General features: G+C 36.8%; 8 protein-coding genes across 11 annotated transcripts; 5 read left to right on the plus strand and 3 right to left on the minus strand.

Moving 5' to 3' along the window:
* Positions 1–6,178: 6,178 nt before the first annotated feature.
* Positions 6,179–9,117, minus strand: LOC105214885 (iduronate 2-sulfatase). Its single transcript, XM_054229504.1, has 3 exons — positions 8,269–9,117; positions 7,008–8,208; positions 6,179–6,924 (listed from the first exon to the last, which is right to left on the minus strand). The coding sequence occupies exons 1-3, from the start codon at positions 8,473–8,475 to the stop codon at positions 6,785–6,787; spliced, it is 1,548 nt and encodes a 515-aa protein (XP_054085479.1). The 5' UTR covers positions 8,476–9,117; the 3' UTR covers positions 6,179–6,784.
* A 24-nt stretch (positions 9,118–9,141) lies between these two features.
* LOC105211737 (putative nudix hydrolase 6) lies at positions 9,142–10,312 on the plus strand. The gene is made up of 3 exons (XM_011183343.3): positions 9,142–9,681; positions 9,755–9,891; positions 9,980–10,312. Exons 1-3 carry the CDS (start codon positions 9,155–9,157, stop codon positions 10,252–10,254), a joined length of 939 nt encoding a protein of 312 aa, XP_011181645.2. The 5' UTR covers positions 9,142–9,154; the 3' UTR covers positions 10,255–10,312.
* Positions 10,313–10,453: 141 nt separating this feature from the next.
* Positions 10,454–13,885, plus strand: LOC105211707 (protein arginine N-methyltransferase 7). Its single transcript, XM_011183296.3, has 3 exons — positions 10,454–12,145; positions 12,206–12,360; positions 12,419–13,885. The coding sequence occupies exons 1-3, from the start codon at positions 10,454–10,456 to the stop codon at positions 12,678–12,680; spliced, it is 2,109 nt and encodes a 702-aa protein (XP_011181598.2). The 3' UTR covers positions 12,681–13,885.
* LOC105211715 (tektin-B1) lies at positions 12,731–14,517 on the minus strand. Its single transcript, XM_011183307.3, has 4 exons — positions 14,110–14,517; positions 13,611–14,042; positions 13,330–13,552; positions 12,731–13,268 (listed from the first exon to the last, which is right to left on the minus strand). Exons 1-4 carry the CDS (start codon positions 14,319–14,321, stop codon positions 12,834–12,836), a joined length of 1,302 nt encoding a protein of 433 aa, XP_011181609.2. The 5' UTR covers positions 14,322–14,517; the 3' UTR covers positions 12,731–12,833.
* Positions 14,518–15,989: 1,472 nt separating this feature from the next.
* LOC105211723 (ubiquitin-conjugating enzyme E2 variant 2) lies at positions 15,990–18,791 on the plus strand. Its single transcript, XM_011183317.3, has 4 exons — positions 15,990–16,440; positions 17,888–18,030; positions 18,099–18,224; positions 18,302–18,791. Exons 1-4 carry the CDS (start codon positions 16,422–16,424, stop codon positions 18,440–18,442), a joined length of 429 nt encoding a protein of 142 aa, XP_011181619.1. The 5' UTR covers positions 15,990–16,421; the 3' UTR covers positions 18,443–18,791.
* A 1,044-nt stretch (positions 18,792–19,835) lies between these two features.
* On the minus strand, positions 19,836–21,996 carry LOC105211730 (cytochrome c1, heme protein, mitochondrial). The gene is made up of 6 exons (XM_011183331.3): positions 21,828–21,996; positions 21,368–21,415; positions 20,943–21,091; positions 20,745–20,877; positions 20,387–20,680; positions 19,836–20,322 (listed from the first exon to the last, which is right to left on the minus strand). The coding sequence occupies exons 1-6, from the start codon at positions 21,966–21,968 to the stop codon at positions 20,095–20,097; spliced, it is 993 nt and encodes a 330-aa protein (XP_011181633.2). The 5' UTR covers positions 21,969–21,996; the 3' UTR covers positions 19,836–20,094.
* A 415-nt stretch (positions 21,997–22,411) lies between these two features.
* Positions 22,412–23,918, plus strand: LOC114804082 (protein nutcracker-like). The gene is made up of 2 exons (XM_029040711.2): positions 22,412–22,687; positions 22,910–23,918. Exons 1-2 carry the CDS (start codon positions 22,525–22,527, stop codon positions 23,761–23,763), a joined length of 1,017 nt encoding a protein of 338 aa, XP_028896544.2. The 5' UTR covers positions 22,412–22,524; the 3' UTR covers positions 23,764–23,918.
* A 172-nt stretch (positions 23,919–24,090) lies between these two features.
* LOC105211700 (protein nutcracker) lies at positions 24,091–26,041 on the plus strand. 4 transcript variants are annotated; one of them, XM_029040727.2, is made up of 2 exons: positions 24,091–24,233; positions 25,245–26,041. In XM_029040727.2, the coding sequence occupies exon 2, from the start codon at positions 25,248–25,250 to the stop codon at positions 25,962–25,964; it is 717 nt and encodes a 238-aa protein (XP_028896560.1). In that variant the 5' UTR covers positions 24,091–24,233; positions 25,245–25,247; the 3' UTR covers positions 25,965–26,041. The 4 variants fall into 4 exon arrangements, with proteins under 4 accessions (XP_028896560.1, XP_011181585.1, XP_028896554.1 ...); XM_011183283.3 differs by lacking the exon at positions 24,091–24,233 and adding an exon at positions 24,251–24,430; XM_029040721.2 differs by lacking the exon at positions 24,091–24,233 and adding an exon at positions 24,469–24,596.
* Positions 26,042–26,612: the final 571 nt, after the last annotated feature.

Raw genomic sequence — 26,612 nt, forward strand, 5'->3', positions numbered from 1 at the left:
CGTCTGTATTCTCAATAGTCTCCTGACTGTTCTTTCTTCGGATTTAATACTTTGGTGTTATGAACATTTAAGCACTCTGTTATCGGAAAGTGTGTCTCCTGTTACAAAACTAAAAAAGAAAGTTTCATTTTAAGTAGTGACTTCTTAGAGTGTTAGTGAATTCTAGATCACCAAAACTATAGATTGGATTGACATTCGAGGGTTATATTTTCTGAAGTACGCTCGTCGCTACACCAAATATAGTCCATGAATCTAAAAACTATACTCTTTTCAACATTAAACGTTGTTATATCGTATCATTAACCGCAAATATGAATAACTATGAGTACTTACGAATACACACATGTAAGATTATATATGACATAATTGATGCTGTAAAAGTCGTTATTTTTGTTCCATTTCGATTCGTGTTGCCTTGCTCGTGTTTTATGATAACAAATAAGCATACTCGTACATACGAGTACATACAAATAAACAAACAAATAAACCGCTCGTCAGCAAGCTTGTAAGTCGCACTGGGGTTAATCAAGCGCACGTCTCACAACACAATTAAAAACAATAACTACAATTGCAGGCAAAAAGCACAAAAAAGCGCAAAAATTATGTTTACAACAAATGTATCCACAAAGGCGAAAATTGATATCAATAAGAACGCTGTAGAGTGGACTGTGCCAATGGCACTGTTTTGCACAAAGAATTCTACAATAACAACTAAAGAAAACAAAAAAACCAAAACTGGCGTTGATAACAATAATAAAATCATAATTTAATATCATATAAATGGAGGCGCTGGTCCATAGTTTGATGCCACTATACTTTTCTCTCCACTCCTCTTAAATTGGTGCTCTTCAAAGGTTGTGTTGCGATCCGCTGCAGGAACAGGATCTTGGTATATATATTAGAGGTTGCCGCTTCTCTAGCTCAATGTTTATCTTATATTCTAATCAGAACAGCGATAAATGCAGGATGTGCAGAATGATTTCATTATAGTTATAGCCGAATCGACGATAGTGCGCCACTTCTCTCTCTCCTTCGCAGTTCGGCGCCAGTTGGAGATCCCAAGTGTAACTACGTCGCTCTCCACCTGGTTCCTCCAACGGAGTGGAGGCCTTCCCCTTCCTCGGCTTCCTCCGGCGGGTACTGCATCGAACTGAACTATGTCAATGTCGTCGTATAAACCATACAGCTCATCGTTCCATCGTCTGCGGTATTCGCCGTTGCCAATGTTCTGAGGACCATAAATCTTGCGCAAAATTTTCCTCTCGAAAACTCCTAGTGTCGTCTCATCTGATGTTGACATCGTCCAACCTTCTGCACCATAAAGCAGGACGGGAATGATAAGCGACTTGAAGAGTTTGATTTTGGTTCGTCGAGAGAGGACTTTACTGTTCAATTGGGTACTCAGTCCAAAGTAGCACCTGTTGGCAAGAGTGATTCTACGCTGGATTTCGAGGCTGACATTGTTCGTGTTGTTGATGACCATCACTAAATAGATAATACGCCCCCTGCAAGGTAAGCTGGCCTCAACTCCTTCCAATGGCGATAATTTGTGGAAAATGAATCAGTGAGTTTATTTGGGTTCACAATTGCACTCTTCAGGAGTTGTTTTAAAGACTATTTAAGGGATCCTTTCGGTCAAAGGGACGTATAGTATTTAGATGTTTCCCAAACGAAACAACCATATTCTGGCAAATCTTTTAGTACAATTTATCAAATATTTATGCTTAATTTTCTTTAATGAATGACGAATTTCATAAAAGAACTAGACACTAACTAAAGAGGTTAGAAATGAAAAATATTTTCATTATTCAACTATCGATCGAGAGCATATCCGCGACCTACTGCGCTACAATTAAAGGTTTTTTATGTAAATAATTAAAAGTTTGATCATTTTGTATATCTTTCGAAAAAGAGTTACATGGAGACGAGTGTTTCTTAGCTCACAAAAGTGATCATTAGCGAGAAAATGCAAAAACAACCTCACCAGGTATGAACGGGACTGAGTGGAACTGTGAAGAAGTGGAAAAATTCAAAACTTTATTATAATTATGGAGAAAAAGAAAGAAGTAAGAAAAAAATCCGAATTTGTTGCATGTGGTTTTTGGTGTTTTTGTTGTACACTTTTGTAGTGGTTGTTGTTGTTGCTTTCATTTCTACTGAACTGATTGCCCGAAGCGTACTTGCTTATTTTGGAGTTTCTTTTGCTTATCTTTTGGGTCTTTAGGTCTTTTATGTGCGCTCATACATTCATATGCAGCAACAACAATGCGGACGGACGCGTGCGCCGCCAATGCTTTGCGTAGCACAGTAGTCGGGCATGCCGCGCAGCAAATACTCGTACGCCAAAGCCAAAGCGAGTAGCTAAATACCCGTACTGCATGGAGTGAATCCAAAATGCCAGCCAGACATACACACATACACCTACATACATTTACAAATGTGATTATAAAGATACCTATGTAGATATGTACATTTGTATGTTTGTTTGTATGGTAGCAGAAAAGTTTGAAGTGGAACTGTGGCCGGTAAAGTGGGAGCTCCATAGGTGTGCAGCAACCAACACACGCAGCAGAACAATAAATACTCGCTATAAAACCCCATCAACGGCGGCAGCCACGTCAAGCCAGAGTGCTCGCAGCGAAAATATACGACCGTGATGACGATCGTGACAAACAACGACGAAGTGATGATGAAGGGATTACTTAATGTTCATTAGAGGCTTCATAATGAATATCGGCTAATGACAAGTGGGAACGACTGTAGTAGACACATACTCATACATATATTGAATATTGAAGACATTTCTTCAATCAAAGATTTCATTTACCCACGTCCATCAAGAATCTCTCAAAATTTCGATTTAACGATAGTTACGCCATACTTTCGTTCGAGGGGAATAATACGATCGGATATCCTTCTGAAACGACCACGTTTGAAGAACTCTTCTCGGACACTCAAAGTGGGGAGATCAAGGCTGATCACGGAATTAAAGCTCGATGAATTTACTCAATTTTGGACATCATGCCGTACCTAAATCTTGCCGAGTCGAAGCCGACTCAGCCTTAATGTGCAACAACAGTTTATTGCTTTCATATTTCAGTGTTTTGCTTTGGCACTGTTTCTCTTCTGTTTACCGTCATAATCATACACGCCCATGCGTACATACTACAGAGGTGTATTCTTACTTTTGCTTTTCGTTCTTCTGCCCATTTCAGAGAAATCTCAGCTTTTATTGCAGTGGCAGCCACTAGTTATCGATGTTACGAGTTGTTTCTTGTGCTTTGTGCCTTGTTTTGCATGCGTGTTTTGTGCGCCGTTGTTGTTGTTGGCTGTTGCTTGCGTTTAAATTTCAACTTTTGTTTCTGCTCCATTCGTCCTTTAAGGTCATTAAACGTTTCTTCTGCTTCTGCTTCTTCTTAACCACGCTGCTCTTCGTAATTCCACACATCCGTACATATCGCACTTATGCACGCTCATAAATATTCTCATTCACTCACTCACTTAACTTAACGTTTTTTGTACCTTGGCGATTTTCAGCACTTGCGAAGTCTTCTTTTTCTTATTCTTTTTTTGCAACTCTCTCACTCTCAGCTTGTGAAGTGATCTTTTTTCTGTGTATGAGCGTGGTGTTACAACGAAAGTTCTGACTATGAGAGCGTTTTTAATAATTTTATATTAAATTCTCTTTTTATTTGAGTCTCCCTGAAATTTGAACGACCTCTCGTAGCCATTCTAACGAAAGTTTCTGACTATTAAGACGGAGTTTTTTATTAATATTGACAGATCATGATAGCATACCATTCACGGTTATTTAAAAGGTATGTACAGTTGTGTTCTCAATAATAGCACTGAGGATTGAGAAAATTTCAGTCGTTAACTAAAATATTCCATACACTGTCTGCTATGCCTTGGACCAATTGTTAGGTTGAAATGCCTATTTGTAAACTTTATCGATCATATTAGGATTGAACTCGGCCCTAACCTTCTGAGCGCTATTATTTGGTTGGCACTAAATATTTCAATAATCTGCCAGTCAGTTTATTCGTCCATCTTTCGGTCCTTCAACTCCCTATTATATTGTCACCTTAGGTCCAATGATGAACTAGCCAGATTGGGCACAACACTGCATCACGAAGAAAACAATCAACGACCTGCTCCGTAAGTAGAAAAACGTGGCCTGAGTGGAGTAAGAGCCGCACTTGTCGCTTACTGAAATTTAAGAGGAATGACACAAGAACCCTTGTAGAGGTGTTAACGGGACACTGTCTGATTGGTAGAAACGCCAGCAGACTGGAGTTACCTTTTAATGATTACTGCAGAAGCTGCCAAGAAGAGGAAGAGGAAAAAACGATTACACACCTTCTATGTGGATGTAAGGCTCTGTATAGGAAAGTAATCGCAACTATTGGACGCGGTTTTCTCGATGATGTGGACGAAGTAGCTCCTATCAAATTGTGTGAACTTTGTCACTTTATTAAGACCACAGGGTGGTTCAAGGATGACTCTATAGTGTGAGGGATCACAGTCCCAGTGGTGTCACAATGGGTCTCCCAAAGACCTATTTGCGTCGTTTGACAATCACTTAATCGAACCTAGTTCCAATGTATCATTCAGGCATATCCCAGCTGGCGCTGCAATTTTTATGTGCACAACTGCATGTTTGAGTCATTCTTTTTATTGACTACCATGATTCATGGCTTTTCCCGCCTGTTATTGTCCATATTTATAGTCGTCAATTCTTTCCCGCTGGGATGTAATTTTATCTTCGGCTGTATGGCCGCTAATAAAATTAAAGAAAAAACGAAAAAAAACACAAAAATCTCCTGCTATCCATCGCACATTGGGTTCACAAATAAAGGCACATGCATACATACATATGTAGATGGGGGTGTCAAAAGTCGGCTTTTAATTAATTAATCGAATTGACATCGGTGGGCGTTATGTGAAATTCCCGCTATGTCAAGATCGGTGCCGCTAAATGACGCATTTCCATGGAGTCCTACTCTCATTCGCAACACGCATGCATTCAACTGTGTGTCTGAGTGTGTGTGTGTGTGTGTGTGTGTAAATGGCAAATGAGTGTATTAAATGGCATATTGGCAATTACACGAGGCGCCGCCTGCCTTTGAACTGCGCGTTTGCTATTCATAACTGTCTTGAGTAGGCGATCCGACGAAAGTTGCACCGCTGCTGACACTGACAGTGACACTGTTAACAGTTGGCGCTGACGAGAATTACTATTTGTCAGCCTATAAATATTCATACACACACACACAGACATACATACATACATCCATATGTTTATGAATGACAGACAATTCGAATGTTGTTGTTGTTGTTCCTTAATATTGTCTCCTTGCATGACTAAGTTACATACCCCCACCCAAATTGCGGGTCAACACTGAGGTTAATTTCATATAATAGTGACGATAAAAATTTCGCAGAATATAAATGTACATATGTATGTGTGTGTGGGATAAGTGATTGTATCAGCAGTTGTAGGAATATGCGGTTCTTCCATTTGCATTCTACGGCGATTAATGTGGACTGCATAAATTTTGCCATATTTATATGGTCAAAATGAATTAAAAATTATGGTTCTTAATGACACCGCATAGAGGCACAGAACACCCAGAAGGCGGTCATATTGGAATGTAGTTTTTTACCGGGTGAAACCTCCAAAAATAGAAATAAGATTTCCTCTAACGTACTTGTAATAATGCTGAAAAAATGTATGGAAAAACTTTAATTCTTCGGTCCTAGTAGTTTTTGGCACCATTACTAATTCGGGCTCATTCATCTCGTGAATAATTTTGAAGACAAGTTGGGGATTTCCCTGTATAATGGAAATTGGCTTGCATATATACTCATAGATCTCTAAAGTACACGCATTTATCAATAATCTACGAATATTGGTAAATTTTATTTTTTCTATAATTAAAATGCAAATGGTGCGCTATCATTCCATTCAACCATTCATTGAATATGAGTACAACAGCCAGACAGCCTTAGCAACCTGGCAAAGGGTTGAAAACAAAAGTCGGCAATTGCAACGCTATTGATTATCGAACATCCCATTTATGTGCATGCATATTCATAAATTTTATTCAATTTTCATTTGTATTTCGATTTCACTCTTCTCTGCGTGATCAGAATAACGGATCAATAAAACCCGGGCGAAAATTAATGAATAAAATAAATATTATTTTCTCTATTTTCTTTGGGAATGGTTTTATGTGCAATACAATGGCAATGATGAACACCTCCATAGGCATTGAAACTGAACGAACCTCGTTGAATTAATCGAAAAAAGCCTAACCCAATGCCATGAGAAGCTTATTAGGTATATAGTATGCATGTATGAGCATCTCTAGTCCTGTCTCTATCAGACGCTTTAAAGCATTTTCCTATGCGGCTGGTCTTTTTTCCCCCAATGAGGTTGATGACAAACCCAGCTCAGATGGAAATCCACATAGCGTTTCCATTGATCTAATGTCTTGTTCTTGTTCTTCTGCTAGAGGTTTGATCTGGACGATTTTAACACCATTTAAATTGAATTTGCATATTACCATAATTGTGACAACTGCGCTCTAGTACATTCGATAACGGGTCAAGAGAATTAATTAAATGTTAAAACTATGAATAAATTAAGGCAAATTTGATCGGTGCCGGACTACTAAAGAAGAACCAGAAAAAATCAACTTATATATCTTTATCTCACACTTTACCATCTATATCTTTATATCATATTTTAACTAGGCTAATAATATAGTTTATGGTGCTGTTATTTCGAAAAAGCAGTTATTAATTGGTGCTTCAGAAGCGCACGGATCTCATCAAATTCTGAAATTTTAGCCAGGTTTACGTGTTCCTCCGCATCCAAGCGATGGTCGTATAACTCCTCCCCAAATATTTCATTCCAATCTAAGAACAGTAAAGGAATATAAAATGTAGAAAATTTAGATCTTTTCATCTTCAACTTTTGAGGACGTGTGCTAAACGCTTACCTTTAGTAAAATTATGTGTGTTGAAACGCACCCAGATCGTGTAACGAAACGCGTTAGTGCGCATCGAGTAGCCCATCACCTTGATGTTTGGTAGTTTCGGCTTGTCACTGTTGGGATGCTTTGTCGGCACAATGCCTGGGCGTGGATATTGGCTTAAAGCCACGTATTCCTTGTTCAAACCGATTCCCTGTAGGAGTGGGTATAAGCTTTTGCCTTCGCCACAAATTAAATTTTCATTAGAAGGTGCTGAGCTATTACAAATTGGCAATGCCGGCAAATGCGCTAAGTCCACCAATGTTGGGAAAATGTCTATGAGTTCAACGATCGCGTGGATATGCTGCGATGTGGGTGTCGGGAACTCTGGACTACGGATGATGAGTGGCACACGCAAAGCCACTTCGAAATTGCTGTACTTGGCCCATTCTGCATGTTCACCCAAAGACCAGCCATGATCACTGGTCACCAGTACGATGGTATTACTCTTATTTAGATGTGCTATAAATTTTCCGAAGAGGTCGTCAACATAAGTAACAGATGCGTAGTAGGCCTGACGTATCTGGGCGCGATGTTTCGCCGAGATCGGACCGTAAGGGAAGGAAATGTTTTGATGTTTGAAGTCATCCCGCGAACGCACATCCGTATAGGGATTCCAAGCGACACTTGGCATATCCTCTGGTTTATGGATATCTGTCGTATAATTATTGAAATCTTCAAGACGAAATTGGTCCATGTAGTGTTGTGGAAAGCGGAAATTAATATGCGGCTTGTGAAAACCAACTGCTAGGAAAAACGGCTTACGTCGCTTGTAAGATGTGACAAAGCGTATAGCTTCCGCGGTGGACTCAATGTCAGGCAACGTCTTCAACGGTTGAGTTTGTAGGTGCACAGGGCAGATAAGGTTTTTCCGCAATACACCACCAGCATCCGGACACACTGGTGAATTCATGTACTTCTCACTCCGAGGCCAAAAAACGGGCAGCGACCAACTGTAGGGATAATCGTCCGTATTGTTCGATGAAATGCCTGGATGGAAAACTTTTGAAATTCCATATGTATAGTAATTGTGCGCTTTGAAATACTGGGGCAGCGTGGAAAAGTTGCCGGTAAAATCGCGCCAGTAATTGTAAAAGTCGTAGAGATGCAGCGTATCCGGACGGCGGCCAGTAAGCATAGAGTTACGACTAGGAGCACACAGCGATTGCTGAAAATCACACGAGTTTTGAATTCTTTACACCTCTTTGAGGTTGTATTAAGGGCATACCTGGCTATAAGCGCGTGTAAAGTGATGACTCTCTTTCATGAATGCGTCTAAATGTGGGGTCTGCGCCAGATGATCACCGTAGCCGCCCAGCGCTGGACGCAAGTCGTCAAAAATTATAAGCACAACGTTGCGACGCGCTCCGTGCTTTGCCGCGTGGACGATGTGTAGCAAGAAGACATGCAGCAGTAAGTGCAGAATAGTTCTCATTTTGAAGTTGAAAATGGAACTCACCAAGCAAATGAAATGTTTAATAATAAATAGGAAATTCTGTTATTTCCAGAGTACATTATTCGGGTACACTCTCTGCAAAATAAATGAAATGTGAGACGGTAGCCACTTTCATACCATTTTCCAAGCCTATTATAAGCTGCGACAGCGTATTTTTAAACGCACATACATACAAACATATGAAGAAGTGTACACAAACACACTGCCAAGCTCGTTGGTCAGCAGAGATTTAAACGAAATAACAAAAGTTTATTTTATGACAACATCGGCGGGTCTCGAGTTGAATAACTTGAAAATACAATAAGAATTGAGCACACAAATTACAAACGCTCATAAAAGCGGGATCTCATCTCAATTGTTCCTTAATTTACCGGAAGTATATGGCACCTACCTACAATGGCATTATTTGTAAAACATACGCACACACAATCATAATTACGTTGAAAACACTTTGGTACGTTAAATATAATATATTTTTACTTTTTTGTGCTTTCATGAACGCTTATACTTTCAAGTTTTAAACTATTTTGCTAATAACCGTAGGATTCTACACAAATTATTTTTATATTACAACTTGGTAGCACTGATATGCTATAGCTCACATGACTATTCCGGTGCATCTGTGAGTACTGTTCGTTTAGTATACTCGGTTTTTGCAATGTTTGTTTTCATTTTCTGTTTCTTCGTTTATTTGCTAAGAGAACCTAAAAATCAAATTTGCATACATTTGCTTATAGTTGTATTTTTATTTAATATGTCGGCTTCTTTATTGAAGGTGGGAACATTTAAACACATTACTTGCCGGAATAATATTTACCCAAAAAGTACTGTGCAACGCTTTTTTGTGCCAGATGATTTCGTCTTTTGGTCAACTGAGTATAGCAATTATTCGCCTCCCATTTATACTGCGCCACACATAAATGGACAACCTTGGGCTGATCCGGACATCGGTTGTGCCGATTTTCAACCCAAATGGAATCGGCTAGATGGCGCTGTAAATCGAGTGTCATTCAACGGAATTTACACAATTGAAAATGGGTTTCCGATAAATCCCATGGGACGTACTGGTTTGAGCGGTCGAGGACTACTAGGTCGATGGGGACCAAATCACGCTGCCGACCCGGTGGTTACGCGATGGAAACGCGACGCTGATGGGAATGTGGCCATAAATAGTGATACACAAAAGTAATAGAGATGTCTCTACGAATACGTGCTACTTAATATACTTAATAATTTATTAATTAATTTTTGTTTACAGAAAAATATTACAAATGGTCGCCATACAACGCCAAGATAATAATATGTGGGCCATACCAGGAGGGATGGTTGATCCTGGAGAGAAAGTTAGCGCGACACTTAAACGGGAATTCATGGAGGAAGCTCTAGATAGTTTCGGTGAGTAAAAATATCGATATTTTCTGATTAATCCTTCGACTAAATCATGGCAAATCAAACCCATACACGATTGTACGGATAAATTCAGATAATCAAAAAATGGTTGAGGAGTTTTTCGCGAAAGGAGTGGAAATATATAAAGGATATGTAGATGATTTTCGCAACACAGATAATGCTTGGATGGAAACAGTTGCATATAATTTTCATGATGAAGACGGAGCTCAAGTGGGGAAATTGCCACTCTCGGCGGGCGATGATGCTGCAAACGTAAAATGGTTGGATATAGATAGTACTATAAAATTACACGCTAACCATATTGACATTATTAAAGAGGTTATAAAACGATTGAATGCTTACTGGTAGAACAGTTTATAACTTAAGTTTTAAACAATTATTTTTATAAATAAAATAATGGAACCTATCTGGGAATACTTATATTTATTTAGTTGTCTCAAACTAATACCGAAACTTGGCAGCACTGAGCTCATACCATCTAGATATTTAAAAACAGCTGTTGAGAATACAAGCAGTTGGTTGGTTAGTGCAAAAAAAGAAACGTTCCATGTGTGCAAAGTTTCTTCAAAACATATACAAAACATTCTGGTTTCAATATAATCATATGGCAGTTTTTACGCAGGTTGTAAATCCTTTGACAGGACAAAACGAATGGGCTGTACATGGCGATGATTACGATTATGATGTGGAGTTATCTTGCACTGGATTTGGAGACATGTTGCATGACAAGGAACGCAATCAAAAGTACTTCGCAGCACTCCGAATGGCCATAGCTCGTATGCATGCTGACGGCCGAAAAGCCCACGTGTTGGACATTGGTACAGGTACGGGGATATTGTCCATGATGGCACTAACCGCCGGCGCTGACACCGTTACAGCATGCGAAGCATTTATGCCAATGGCGAATTGCGCTGAGCGCATTTTTGCGGCAAACGGGTTTGGCGATAAAGTGCGTCTGGTAAAGAAACGTTCAACAGAAATGCGTATCGGTGAAGATATGCCGCAAAGGGCTAATCTGTTAGTGGCTGAGTTACTAGATACTGAGTTGATAGGTGAAGGTGCTATTAGTATATACAATCACGCGCATAATGAACTACTAACAGACGACGTCATATGCATACCATCAAAAGCGACGTGTTATGCCCAAGTTGTACAATCGCCATTAGCCTCACAATGGGACACAATGAAAATTGTGGCTGATTTGGATGGTAATATCCTGCTGAAACCCCCTAAGGATGTAGTGCAATGCAAAGGTGACGCTGCGGTTCACGATGTACAGCTCTCGCAGCTAAGCTGGCACAGTTTTTTGCCTTTAACAAAACCAATAGAAATTTTTGAGTTTGATTTTAATAGTAAGCAGAATAGACCAGTGCAACGACAACAATTGCGTGAAATAATTGCCTTACAACCAGGCTCAACTGATCTAATATTTTATTGGTGGGATATAAATATGTACTCGGAAGACAGCCTGTTGTTGAGTTGTGCTCCGTATTGGGCCCATCCGGACTACAAAACCAAGAACGATGTAATACCTTGGCGTGATCATTGGATGCAAGCTATATATTACATACCGAAACCACAACATATTTCCCGAACTGGCGAGAAATTTGTGCTAAGTTGTAACCACGATGAATATTCACTTTGGTTTGACGTACATATCACGCCAGAGTTAGACAAAGCTGTTTCACGACATGCTTGTACATGCAATCTTCACTTAGCCTATCCCCGTTCACGCATTGGTCAAATGAATCAGTCGGTACGTAACAAAAGGTATTTAAACTACTTGGAGAATAATTTAACCAAAGACTCCCATGTCCTATGCCTTGGTGATGGATGTGTGTTGGGTGTGGCTGCAGCAAAAATGGGAGTTGCTTCAGTTGTACTGTGTGAAAACCATTATTTCTCGAAACGTTTCATGGAGTCTGTGGTGGAAAACAATGAGATTAAAAATGTCGAATTGGTCGCAAATATAAACAGCATACCGGAGTCCAAGTTAGCTCAGTTAACACATATATTTGCGGAGCCATACTTTTTTAGTGCTATACTTCCTTGGGATAATTTTCAGTTCGGTCATCTTTTACAAAGCATTCTGGAGAAATTGCCACCGACAGTGAAAATTTCACCACATTCCGCCAAAATATTCGCAGTGCCAGTACAATTCACCGACCTTCATAAAATCCGTACACCTGTGCAGCAATGCGAAGGCTTTGACTTGAGGCTATTTGATAGAATGATTAAGGTATGAGCTGAAATATACAATTTTAACCCGTGTAGTTATTATATATATTCTCATTTGCAGCATGCTCGTGCAAAGTTGCCGGATCATAAAATTGAAGCACATCCACTTTGGGAATATCCCTGCAAAGCTTTAGCGCAACCTCAAACTATTTTAAATGTAGATTTCCGCAATTTTAACAAGGAACAGTGCTCGAATGGTGACATGCAGACAGAGAGGTAGGATTTTTTTCAGAACAAACTATCAATAGTATAACGGTTATACATTATTTTGCAGTGATGGAACTTGCAACGGCGTCGCTCTTTGGGTGGAATGGAATATAGATGGAGGTTCTGCTTCTAAATCGATTGTGAGTACAGGCCCTACAGAACCAGTCGTGCCAGGAGAGTTTATTAAATGGGATATGTTCGTTCGACAAGGTGTACAATTATTTGAGCAGGATCATCCTGTTATTAACGGGAAAAGTAGCATACGGTGGACATTGCAACACAAGCCAGCATTAAGCAAAATTGAATTAGATTTTAATGTGAATGTATAACGTAAATCCCGTATTTGTGTATTATTTAAGATAGTACGTTTAACTCTAAATTTTAAACTCAATTAATATAGTTATATATTTGAAAACATCAATATAACAATATAAGGACATATTTGACAAAGTTACAGACACACATACATATATGGAGCGTAATTAATTTTTTGGTATTTCTTGTTCCATTTGAGTTAGTACAATATTACGATCGGTCTGTGTAGCAGGAGTTGCTTGCTTTTGGCCAAATTCACCACCTTTTAGACGCTTGCGCAAGTCTAAGGCCCGAATGTCGGTCATTAAGGAATGCTCTTTGTTCTCTAAATCAACGTCAATTTTCTGTGCATGTTCCTCCAACAAATTGTAATTTGCTTTCGATTCATCAATTTTGTCCATTAGATGACGACGTATAGCCTGCAGTTTTTGAACCTCCAAACATAGTTGGTCATGCGCCTCATCCAAACACAGTTCCATGCCAGAGCGTTGTGCCCTGTTCTCCAAACGTGTCTCCGCTAATTTCAACCCATCGGTTTTATCTCTTAGAGCTTGCTCCAAAGTTTTTATTTCGCACACAGCTTTCTCCATTTCTTCTTTCATCTGAAAATTTGTTTTTCAAATGTTTCTTTTGAAAACTTTTTATAGTCAAAAAAGTGTTTACCTTCATTTGCTGCCACTGCAGTTCATTACGTGCACGTTGTGTCTCGAAGATACGTTTGCGTATGGCATGCTCGGCGCGTTCCTGCTGTGTTATCAACATATTGCGCGCCTTTTCACGGCACACGAACAAGGCTTCTCGTATAGCGTAGGTGTCCGCCAATTCGTTCTCAGCCATTTGCTTCATATTCTTGGTGTGATCTAACCACCCTTGATAGGTGCAACAACTAGAAAGGCGAACAAATTTTGTAGTCTATATTAAGGCTTAATGCACTAGGGTCTTACTTTTTTGGATTACGCGTTGGATCAGGTTTATAGGTAATATTGGCTGCAAATTTATTTAAATCAAGCTGTGCTACGTCCAATTCTTCAGCCTCGGCTTTGTTTCCGACCTCCAACCCCAGTTTAAATTTCACCTCCTCTAAGCGACTTAGTTTTTCCCAAGCCCTCTGGCATTGGTCGGCAAGCAGGCGTTGATTATTCTCAATAACCGCCAATTCGTTTTTAATCTCGGTATCAGCGTCGTCGTAGGTCAATTCAGACCCTAAACGACAATCGCGCATAGTCAAGCATTCTGCAATAACACTAATAGGTGTCTGCATGGCTTCAAGTTCCCGTTCCGTTGAAGCTTTCTCCTCCTCAAGCATTTTCATTTCTCGCTCAATTCGTTCGAATGTCCTGGCAATTGTTTCGCGCCAACGCGCTAGCTCTGCAATACTGATAAATACACAATTGTATATGTACATATATATGCATAATATTCTATGTGTCTGCATCTGCTTACCGATCTGCTAACGCTTCATTAGTTTCGTAATTCGTCCAATCGCCTTCGATGCGTGTCTCGTTGCGCAGAGTTCGTGAGCTATGTCGGATCTTGAAAGCGTCACTCCGTCTTGCATCGGCTATATTGCGCAATTGATTTACACGAGCATTCCAATCGGATAATGCCAAATGCTGGAGAGGCTTCTCCAATGTTATAACCGTGTGATGAGCCATATTGGTAATGCTAGTTGTAGTTAAGTATGTCTACGCCTATATAAAATATACGGTATTTATAATTATGAAAATTAGCTGATTTGTTGCTTGTAAACTTCAATTTGGGATAATTTATTTAACTCAAAAAATATTCTAAAACTGTTTCGAAAACTTTCGGAAATTTTATTCTTTATTGGAACATAAAAGTGGAGAATTACTTCGATCAAATCTGTATACGCGATACAATCACAAGCTTGCTATGGGAATGTCGGAGAGGCTACTACTGTATTTTGCATATATACATATTGTATGTATATTACAAATTTTTTCATTGCTATAACACTTGTTTGTTGAACAAACATTTAGAATTGGTATCCGGTGGATACCTGCATACAATGATATTAAAGTAATATTTATCCTATATGTATGTATGTACATATAATTTATTATTGCGAAATTTTCTTAGCAACACCTCTTCAAAAGTAGGATTTTTACTTTCATTTGTATTAAGACGAGCCCTTATAATTAGTAAATATATTATTTATTAACTTGTTATCTTTTTGTTGTAAAATATCTTCAGAATATTTGAGAACATACAATTTTTAAAAAGTGGTTATTTAAACTAAAACTCGTAACCGAAAAATCCTTTTTTCAAGAGTATAAAAAAATGTTCATTTAAGTAAAGATTTATCTTTAATTGGTTGTGAAATAATTGAAATTGAATTAATGTATTTTTAAAACGGAAATTGCAGCAGAAGAAGAAACAATAGGTAGAGATAAAGCAGTGATAGATCCTTTCTCAGTGTGGCCTAGTTCGGTTTTGAATAATTTTAATCCATGCATGCGCAGCTTGATTCATAAAATACAGTGGAACTTCCATAACTCGACCTTCAATATAACGAAGATCTCCAAAACTCGAACTATTGAATTGGCAATAGCGTTTAGAAATCAAATTTCATACAAATTTGCTTCCATCACTCAAAACTCTATAACTCGAAGTTCTCCATAACTCGAACTCTTAAATTGGAAATAGAAGTCGAATTTCATCCAAATTCCCTTCTTTAAATCGAACTTTTCGACCAGGGCATAATACAAAATTTTAAATTCTACTATCAAGGAACAATTTTAAAGGAGTCCCTATATTCGTATGGAGGCGAGCAAAATATATGATATTACACTTATAGATTTCATAAATCATGTAACAAAGGAATGGGATACAGACGTCAAGAGCCAAACAATAGCAAACAGTAACACACAAAATTACAGAGTACATGTTTTAATGTATTTAAATAACGAAGTAAATAACTAAGACTGTGGGAAAATCTATATTTTACAGCTTTTTGAAATATGTATGTTTTAAAGAAAATTTCTATAACTCGAAATCTCTCCAACCAGAAGTTTTTATGTGGATTATAGTGATTCGAGTTAGAAAAGTTCCACCATATTTTGTATAACACATTATTACCAAGATTGTTGGAAACAAGTTAATATATTTTTATTATATTGTTAATTATCTGAAAAATTTGTTTTAATAAATGCGGTAACTGTGAACAATACTGCTCAAAATATTATTGTTCATCCTATAGCAAAATCTTTGTATAATTAATCGACTTAACACTGTTTGTTGATGATTTGAGTATGAGTAATGGCACCATTTTTGTCTGTCATTCGGTTTATTCGGCTAGCATTTGTGATTGGCAATTCCATAGAATAAAAATCTATCGCTAAAGCAGTTTTGTTCTTGGAAAAATTACACACGCAATTAATTAACCATTGAATTTTGTGAATTAACAAATTTCGATTGTTAATTAAATTAAAATTAACAATAGAAATACTTTAATTAACACATTGACATCATTTTCCCAACATTGAGCAATTGTTATTGTTGAGTACTTATCAAATGTGCTTCGGGTGTGAGGGGAACAGTTAGCTGTAAAGAAATTACACACCCGTAATTTATTCGTTCATTTGGCAAGCGAGAAAGTGAGTAAGAGATATACAGCAAGTAGTGCCACTCGCGACATTGTAGAAAATATTTGACGACGACGAGAAGAAAAAAGTTAACGGCGAGCCAAAAAAGTCAGAGCGAAGAAGGTGGAACAAAAATAGCAAAAGTCCACAATGGCGAGCACCGGTGTTGGTAAGAAAATTTTTCGTGAAAAATTTAAAAAAACGCGTATTAATGTGCATTAGAAGTATTTTAAAGTGGTCTGTGTTGATTATAAATTTATGTTTTCGTTGCAAAAAAGTATTTTATTGAAGCAATACGAAAACATGTGACGTGCCATAGAGAACTGCGGAAGCTTTGCAAGTTTTTTTTGGTTGGATTTTTGATTTTTCACATCTCCACTCGCTGACAGCAATATGAAGTAGAAAATGTTAAGCACCTTCAGCAGTTATAATGGTGCTGATAGAAAGGAAAATTATTTTGTCCAAATTTTTGGTGGAAGTTCAAACACATTTTTTATATCCATGTACTAAATTTACTCGGATGATAATAAGCGGTACATTCACAAAGCAGAAATACCCATGTCCCAAATGTGTTCTTATATGGGGTTAAAAATAAAAAAATCCCACTAGACCAATAAATTTATTAATGTAATATACTCAAAGAGGCATTGATGTGCTAAACCTGAAAATCTAAGCTGGAAGTTATATACTTTTATCAGTCCTTAAACACAATGACTTAACATTTTCCCTGCCCTTTATAGTTTTTATTCTCTTAGTTTATCCAGTCTTTATTTCACGTTGATGAGACAATTGTACTTTTGTTGCTGGTATTATTCCACCACTATACTCATTCTACTTGTTTAGGCCTTATTTAATTAGATTAGGAATGGAAGAGTTCAAATTCGGCGGAACACTTTCATTATGTTTCAAAGACATTCACTATTAATGCGAATGTAATATAATGAAGACTCACCGTGCGTTAATTTTTGCAAATATATGTATTCATGGCTTCTTGAACGCAAATTAAAAACATATATGACTCAATCGTAAATATTGATCTGCTAGTTTATATATTAATAACTACATTATATATTTAGGAACAATTAACGCAAGTCTTTTCTATAAATTACAAATAATTTAATATTTTCAGTTGAAGTATGTGTCCCGTTGATTCTCTTTATAGTACTCCCATTACACCCTCTGTCATTAATGACTCATTGACAGTTGCGTGATCAACGCGCTTTTAAATAAATTCATGGTAAAGATTGTTTATTGTATTAGAACTTTTGGTTTTTTGCTGCTTTTCCACATGCATACATATTTTGAAATTTTTTAGCTCTTCGGAGCTCAAACTTACTTGCATTTTATGACTTATCAGTGAAATGAAATCGGATTTGTGGTTTCTACTGCAAAAGCCCCCACATACTGCACAAATCGGTGCTTGTTTTATTATATTCATTTACTGCAGTGGACCACTTATAGATTATTTGAAAGTAGGCAATTCATCCTATTGAGTATTTGCAACGCATAACCACTTATACAACCCTAAATATTTCAAACTTAACACTATACTTGGGTATATGATCCTAAACTAAACTAGTTTCAAATGTAGTCTAAACGGATATCTTTGTTTTTAGTGGTTCCGCGAAATTTCCGCTTGCTGGAAGAGTTGGACCAAGGCCAGAAGGGCGTTGGTGATGGCACGATTTCATGGGGCCTCGAAAATGACGATGACATGACATTAACACACTGGATTGGCATGATAATTGGCCCTCCTAGAGTAAGGATATAAATTATTGTTTTTGTAAATATTTGGAGTGCTAATTCCCTTTTTTGTGGTTTCCTTAGACACCCTATGAAAATAGAATGTACTCGCTAAAAATTGAATGCGGCGATAGATATCCCGACGAACCGCCTGCAATACGGTTTTTAACAAGAATTAATATAAACTGCATTAATCAGAGCAACGGTGTGGTAAGTGTACATATGTATACAATTTATGTTTCAAGACTGGCTTGTGGTATTAATGTTTTGTTGCAAACACTTTTTAGGTTGACCATAGATTAGTACCAATGTTAGCCAGATGGAATCGGGAATACACTATAAAATCAATGCTCCAAGAAATACGTAGAATCATGACTTGCAAAGAGAATCTTAAATTGGCGCAACCACCAGAAGGCAGCGTTTTTTAGTTGATCACCTCAATTGTCGTCACTGACAATTCAGCAACAGCTGCCGCTACTGCCGTTGCCGCTGCTGATGCTGTTGCCCTGCAGTTGCTGTCATCAAAGTTGCCGAAAACCGAAGTCATAAATCTTCTACGTAAACGTCGTCGCCGTTGTATAAGTCGCCACCACTTGAACGTCTTCTCGTATGAGAACATGTTATTATTATTATTATCATTCTCTTAAATTTAATTAAACAAGTTGAACCGAAAATGGAACCATCAAAGAAATAAAGTAACGAAAATAGTAATAATAATAAGTGGATGAAATTGAAACAAATCTAAAATAACTGAAACAAACAAAAACAACAAAAGAACACAAACAAAAACGAGGCGAAACGTTGAGTAGTAGAATGTAGGAGAAAAGAACTATAGTAGTAACGAAATATGCAAACAAACATAGCAACTTACGAATTCATTAACACCATAAACAACACTAGTATCACACGCCTATAATACACACACGGCCGAGGAAAACAATTGCATAACATAATTAAGATTATAAACGCATTAAATATTTATTAATTAATGAAATATTAACTTGAACAATAGATACAAAGGAAAAGCGTAATATATTCAATGTGCTGCAAAAAATAATTATGCAAAGTTAAGGAAATGAAATAAAGTAGCGAACGATGTTAACATTCAAGCGCGCCCATCATGCGTGCATCTAAATGAAGCTTTTTAACATTGAAATCAAACGAAATAAGCACCAGCAGTAAGGTACCATTCTTCATAGTGCAACACTAACAGCCGGCAATTTTCCGATAGAGCGGCAAAGCTGCTGCATTTAAATTTGCTTATATTTTAAGTCCTATCAATTCACACTGAAGGGTTCTCTTTAATATTGATTTCATATAATTTGATATTTCACATTATAGAAATTTATTTTCACAAATACGTTTAATTTGTTTTCTGCCCACAAAATTTAGATAGAATTCATTTCATTTACTCTGAATTGTTCCTTCTGGCCATTATGCTTTGAATTGTGGCGGAAGCATAACACTCAGTTGAAGTCTACTTAACGAAGCGTAACTTGAATGTATGACAATTACATTCCCATTCAGCTTCTAAAAGAAAATGTAAATTTCTTGATTATTTTCCTTAATTACTATAAATAAAATAATACTTTAAACGTAAATAAATGCATTAAAAACAATACCTAAAATAATTTCAAAATTTGTGTTTAATTGTTTGAAATCCAATTGAAAGTAGTTGGGGGTTTACCGTTCAGGTGGTCTCCATTCGCCCATGAACGGATGCATTTTTTAATCCATAACAATAGATAGAGATAGGTTCCCTAAACAGGGAACTGAACTTTATTCTACTACCCTCTAGCCTCTACTAAATAATAACAAGTATTTTCGTCGTATCTTTAGCATTTTATTTGTAGTTTTTATTTGTTTAATAATTACGTTAAATGTAATCTTTAGTTTAAATTGTAACAATTTTCTAAGTTTCTTTGGGAGTTATGATTGCTGCCAATAATTCCTCCCTGCAGTGAAGTTTTGCGCTTTCTTCAGCTGATGGCGGTGCTAGCTCTGTATGCATATTTCGTTTACATAATTTTTCTGATGTTTTAATGCTTTAGTTAGTTTCTTTGGGATTGTCTGTAGCAATCTATTTATCCTTGGGTGTGAAAACGATCTTTCTAGATTTCAAAGTTGACCACTTATGTCTCTTGATATAGTATGCGATTACACCCAAGAAGGCAAGAATTCCAAATGCCTTAATTGTAAGCTGCTTGCGGTCATCATGTTCGGGCTCCGAAGTCCATTTTAGGAAGGTGGCCACGTCCTTTGCTAATTGACTCGTAGTTGGAGGTGTACCATCAGAGTACTCAATAACCTTTAAAATAATAAAAATTTATTACAAAATGTAAAGACGATTTGTGGTTTTACTCTTTAGTTACCTCATTGTATAGCACTTGAGCCATGGAAATAGCACCGCCAGGGAAGTACGGGTTGAAGTACTGTCCCTCACGCAACACCACACCAGCTGGAGCGTCAAAGTAGCCAGTGAGCAACGAAAATACATAATCTTCACCTCCATGGCGGGCTGATACAATGTAGCTCAAATCTGGTGGATAAGCACCGTTATTGGCAGCACGGGCAGCCTCTTCGTTCGGATAGGGTGAGGGGAAATAATCAGAGAGTTTACCCGGACGTTCATAGTAGTTTCCAGTGTCATCAGGACCGTCTCTTACCTACATTGAAGATTTGATATCATTAGTCATATATTTGTATATACTTAAATATTAAATAATTTACCATTATTTGTTCAGCTTCTGCCTTAGCTTCCGCCTCAGTGTGAGAAACACCGATCAAATTACGGTAAGCAATGTAACGCATAGAGTGACAGGCAGAACAAACCTGCTTGTACACTTCGTAGCCACGGCGGACACTGTAATAGCAAGGAAACAAATTTACATCCATATACATGAGTAAGTAAACTTTTTATTGTCTCACCTTTGATGGTCCAGAGATGAGATGATACCCTTATGGTTCCATGGCATAGCTGGTGGATGAACTTCTGTGCCAGATGCTTCCACTGAGCTTTCCAGAGCGAACAGCAGAGCGCCTAAGCCTCCAGCAACGGCACCAACCGACGCTATGAGCTATACATAAACAAAATACTTCATTATATAGAGAATTACATAATTCACGTTTACTAATCAAAGATCGTTTATTAGTGATCAAATTTGTAAATTTTGGTTTTCAACTACTGCAACTTATTACACATTGAGGTTATGTTGGCTTGTGCATTATGAAATATGTTGGGAATGAATATTATTTGATATAAACACATTAATAACGATTTTTGGCCATCAAAACTATTCTTGTTTTGTAATAATTGAATAATATGTCACTTGTAAATCCAGCATTATACAAACCTTCTTCTGTCCATTCGTCCATGCCTTAGCGGTAGACAGCTGTTTGGCCTGGAAATAAACAAAATAAAATTAAACTAATAAATTTATAATTCAACTATCTTAAAAAAACTATTCAAGTTTTGCAGCTGCGAAATTTCGCAGAAACATATGAGATAATACGATTTTTTATGTCACTCTATAGTAGCCTCTACTTTGCCTTGTTATGTAAGCAACGCAAGAAAACCTTCCAGTGTCTACAATTTTAACATAGAATTTGTATGATACGAAAATCACAATTTTAAATACACAACAAGGTTTGTATTGCGTTTTAAACATTTCCTAATGTAATTAAAAATTTTACATAAATTCTGAAAATGCATAATTTTTGCTAACCAAGAGCAATGTTTTCTCCTACGCTTTGAACACTTGCTTAATTAAATATCACGTTTATTTCAAATTATTACATAAAGTGTTGAAGTACCTGTTGGAAGCCAACTGCTCCCGAAGTTCCTAATAATTTGGAGCCACAGATTCTTCCTAAATTCGCCGCCATCGTGGCTAGTGGAGGTACAACACGACTTTTTGAAGGATGAAAGAAAATTCGAAACTGTCCAATTGACATACACACCCATACACACAAACACCAAAAATTATCACACACACATATACTCCTCATTCGAGTATAGCAATCCTATTCTTCGTCTGACATTCCGTTTTTCGTACACTATTTTGACATTTCTGTTTCACGCAATTTCCACTTCGATATGTCGCCTTTTACACAAACATTTATTTGTAATTTGGACGCCTGTAAATAAAATAATATTAAATATTAACCAATAATAATATTTCAAGAAGGTCTATATAATGTGTAAAAACTCGTCATTGCCTTGCACTCGACAAACCATCTGCATACACTTCGTCATGCCACTCTTAGATATTGAGTCAAGATTGAATCTATTAATTCCTAAAATAAATAATTAAGTTTTTAATTTCTTTAATTATTTTTGTATTTTAATTTAGAAGCCACTCCTGTATTATTATTATTTTTTCATTTTTTTTGATATTAACAGTTAATCAAAATCAACTGACATTTCTTTTTTCATTAATTTGCTTTCAATATTTTATTTTGGAATTATGCCGCAAATTTAGTAAATTAAATTTTAGTAATAAATTGGCTAATGGAACGTCGAAATTTGTCGTGTAATAATTTTCAATGCTGTGCTAGCACAGCTTGTTGGTCAGAATTTCGTTGCCCGGAATTGCCCTGCACTTCAAGGTCCCTATTCATTGTTGGAACACAAGTGCCGCAGTTGGAAGGGCCGACGACATCTTCAAATTTAGGTACGTGATTAATTCGTTTGTCTGATGTTGAAAGGTGAAATGAGGATTCTTTAGAAATATCGACTTTAGCTATTCGATTAATTTATATGCAAAATAATATATTAAATTGCCAAGTCTAGAGGTTTAATTTGAGATACCCTATAGTATTAGACCTTAATGTATATATAAAGTCTTTCTTTTATATAACATCTCATTATATGTATCGGACAATTTTCCTTTCAGCATTTCGATATACAAGACCAACAGAAATTATTCAGGAAGATATAAATTTAAAACAATTACTTCTTTCGGATACCACCGTACAATGCTCTCCACTTCATCTGCGTCAATTACTACGTCTCTATAAACTTGATATTCTCTCTCCAGCACATATTTTATTTTTGCTTGTTTACCTTATAGCACTGGAATGTGGTTTTGTCTCCAAAAAACTGTTTAAGAAGTTTTGTCGTGTACTTTCGCCGATTCCCCCTTCTTTTACTTATCACTCCAAAAATGTATTGTTCCTAAGTAGGGAAAAGCCGATATATAAGTTCAACAGTCCACAAGAGACATATTTCTCCACCGAGCTCCGTGTGCTGAATCGAAATTTAAAGCATAGCTCTCTTTACTCAATACTTACGGCTCTCGTAAGTGGGGATTATTTACTTGTGACTTTAACTCCTGTTCCAACTACTTTGAAGGGTTTTAGTTCTTGTTTGTCAATTAGCCGTTATGTTATATCACATTTAAGCACACGTGAACCGGTATCGCGGTATTTTCGAAAACTAGATCAATTAACGATGCAACTGAGGGACGAAGTTTTCATGCCAGTTCGTAATGAGCAACTAGCATATTTGAAGGCGAATCCTTATCCTTCGATTAATGGTCTGCCATTAGAAATTCGTGTTCTGCTCTACGAATATCTAAATGAAAACGATTTGAAGAATTTGTCACAAGTTTCGAAACAATTTTATGCAGAATTAGAGAATATGAAAATGGAAAGCTATAAAGATGACATCCACAATGAATCCAAGAAACAGATAGACTCGGAAGAAAGTGATTTGGAGGAGGATGACAATAAAAATATATATATTTGATGATCCTTTTATGAAAAGACCTTACTTAAAAATTATTGTATGTTTTAATGCGTTCAAAACATTGGAAATTTGGGTATGCGCCGATAACAAATTATTTAAATCACTGTAATATGAAATTAATATAGTGTGATTAAAGATTTTTACCGTAAATTCGATTTCGTTGAAGCTTATGCTAAAATTGTATTTCGAAATTCAAATATGAATCTTCCGCTTTGAACTAAAAAAGAGGAAGTGGCAACTCAACCACGACTTAAATGTCAAATAAATTGTCAATTGTCAGCTGGGTAAACGATACTTACTAAATTATCACACAATTCAAATTGTTCAACAAATTTTAAATACAAATGAAATCAATAGTCATTGAATTAGTGACAATAAATGAGAAATAAATCAAAATTTAATTTAGTATTCGATCTTATATAGCACTGGTACAAATTCAACAACATTTTATTTCGATTGAAGTTATACAGGTACAAGTTATGTCTTTTTACGAAAGCAAGAACGATAGAAGACCTTGTTGTCTTCGCGAAAGTATGATTTTTGTACACATTGCTTTTAGTACACATTTAGTACAAAATTGTGAAATAGTTGATATGCGAAGAGTCTGAATCGTGCAGAGTAAATTCATGGAACGTTCTTCATTTCGCGAAAAACTTCATGAAAAGAGGTAATCAATTCGCAGCGACAAGTTCATTGTTTGAAAATAATACATTGGTATCATAAAGAGTAGGATGACGAGGCATTGATTTATTCAATCAGCTGAAATTAAGACGGTGAATACGTCGTAATTTGGTTACTATGCATTTGTGGAAATTGCTTTGAGCATTTTATAAGTAAATATTAGTCATGCACATAAATTAGCTGACTAATTTGCCATCCATTATCATGTTGTGTTTTGTGCTCGCAAGAAAAGCATGTTTTATCGACAATTATTAATCATTTGAATTTTAATCCTATATTTATGTATGTACATACATATGTAGCGCTTTAGAATTCCAGCCAAATTTTTATTTTATGGTGTCATGCGCAATTTCGCTTATTTCTCCACATTCATACGAATATTGAGGGGATTCACAATCGGTCAGTTTATACACATTCACAATAGTCCCCATTTCCAAATTTCTTCAATAGAAAAAGATCAAAGTGGCAACACACATACATATATTTATATATAATATGGTGGATATATTATCACCAGTATTACGACGGTATAAAAATATTTATCACATGGATTAATTTAGCCCACGAATAAGATTCCAAACAGTAAGGCAACGGTATAAAATATCAAAGTTACCTCTATCGTTGCCAATCAGATATTATACGCTGTTGTTTAAATGTCTATGTCGTCACAATCTTATAAGGAGTCTAATTAAAAAAATAAAAATGTATGAACCTTTCAACTTCCCACCCGATTTTGCATCAGTATATTAAAAAATACTAAACTAGAAAAATACTATTTTTACCTTATAATCTAATTACAGATAATGAAAGGCAATGAACCCAATGACGCAAAAAAAACATTGCTGGAGGGCCTGAACGAGCTTTATAAGTTATTTGAAAATAAAGTACTGTCTCAGGCGCATTATTTATTTCTGGCCGTCTACGTTATTGCACTGCAAACCGGATTTATACCGCAAAGTTTCTTTGTTAACCGCCTAAGGGGCTTGCTTCCACTTGACTCTTGGTCCACATCTCAGACAAGCAATGTGAAAATATGTTGTAGCCAACCGCCAACATATCATCACGATTCCCCGCATGAAAGTTATTTTACTGAAAATTTCATTTCAGCTTTTAATTCCAAAGAGGAGGATAAATTGAAATCTCAACTAATCGCAATAGTCACCGGTGACTTTATGATCGTCACCTTATCGCCACATTCGTCGGCGCGGATACTGGGGCACAGTAGTTGCCTGTCCATTGGACGTTACGTAATCGATCAGTCGCAATGTAAGAAAACACTAGACAACTGTTATCAGAAGTTGGATCAATTGCAATTTCAATTACGAAATGAATTATTTGTGCCGATCCGTATGGCTCAGCTATCCATATTGGGCGCCTTTCCGTTGCCAACTTTTATGGGAATTCCCAGGGAGCTTCGATTTGAGATCTACAAGTATTTAAACTCAAAGGAACTGCTCAGGCTTCGGCGGGTTAGTAAAGACATTCTCTTAGAAACAAAAACATTTGCAATGGTTAAGTAATAGAAGGTAACTATAGTAATATTGAAATATGGTATGGTAATAACAATAAAAACCTATTAAAAACAAATGACAAATTAGTTAATTTTGCAATTATTATTTGTTGGTTATTGCGACTGTAAACATAACCTCCTTAAGCAATTCTTCAGCGAATATAGCACCCACATATGGGCTATCATTCAGCTTTCATTAAACAAATATGTCTGTGCAATAAACCCTGATATCCTTATCAACAGCGTGATAATGCCTTCGTTTGCTGGTATTTTGTGTCACAATTTCCGGCCAAAGTCAAACTGATGAGTGTGTGTGTGTGTGAGCGCAAAGAGCGAGCTTTTTTTGAGAGAGCGATGTAGATTATTGAGAGACAATGCCAGCAATAACAATTCGCATTGGCAGATACTACTTGTGTGTGCCAGAAAGTTCATTCACCCATACATTAGTCCTTTAGTCCCATTTATCTGATTCTGTTTTGTCTCATTTGTGCAACTCTGGTCCCCTTATTTTGAATGTCAGTACGCGAATTAAGGTCTCTTTGCAGTTTTTACACATTCCTTGTCATACTATCAACCTTAAGTAGGACATCAACAATTATTTTATGTTTATAGAAAACGAGTTAACCAATTTTGAAATTTGCTCTACTAGGTCTCTGAT

The sequence above is a fragment of the Zeugodacus cucurbitae genome, chromosome 4 (assembly GCF_028554725.1).
Source record: "Zeugodacus cucurbitae isolate PBARC_wt_2022May chromosome 4, idZeuCucr1.2, whole genome shotgun sequence".
NCBI classification, from domain to species: domain Eukaryota; kingdom Metazoa; phylum Arthropoda; class Insecta; order Diptera; family Tephritidae; genus Zeugodacus; species Zeugodacus cucurbitae.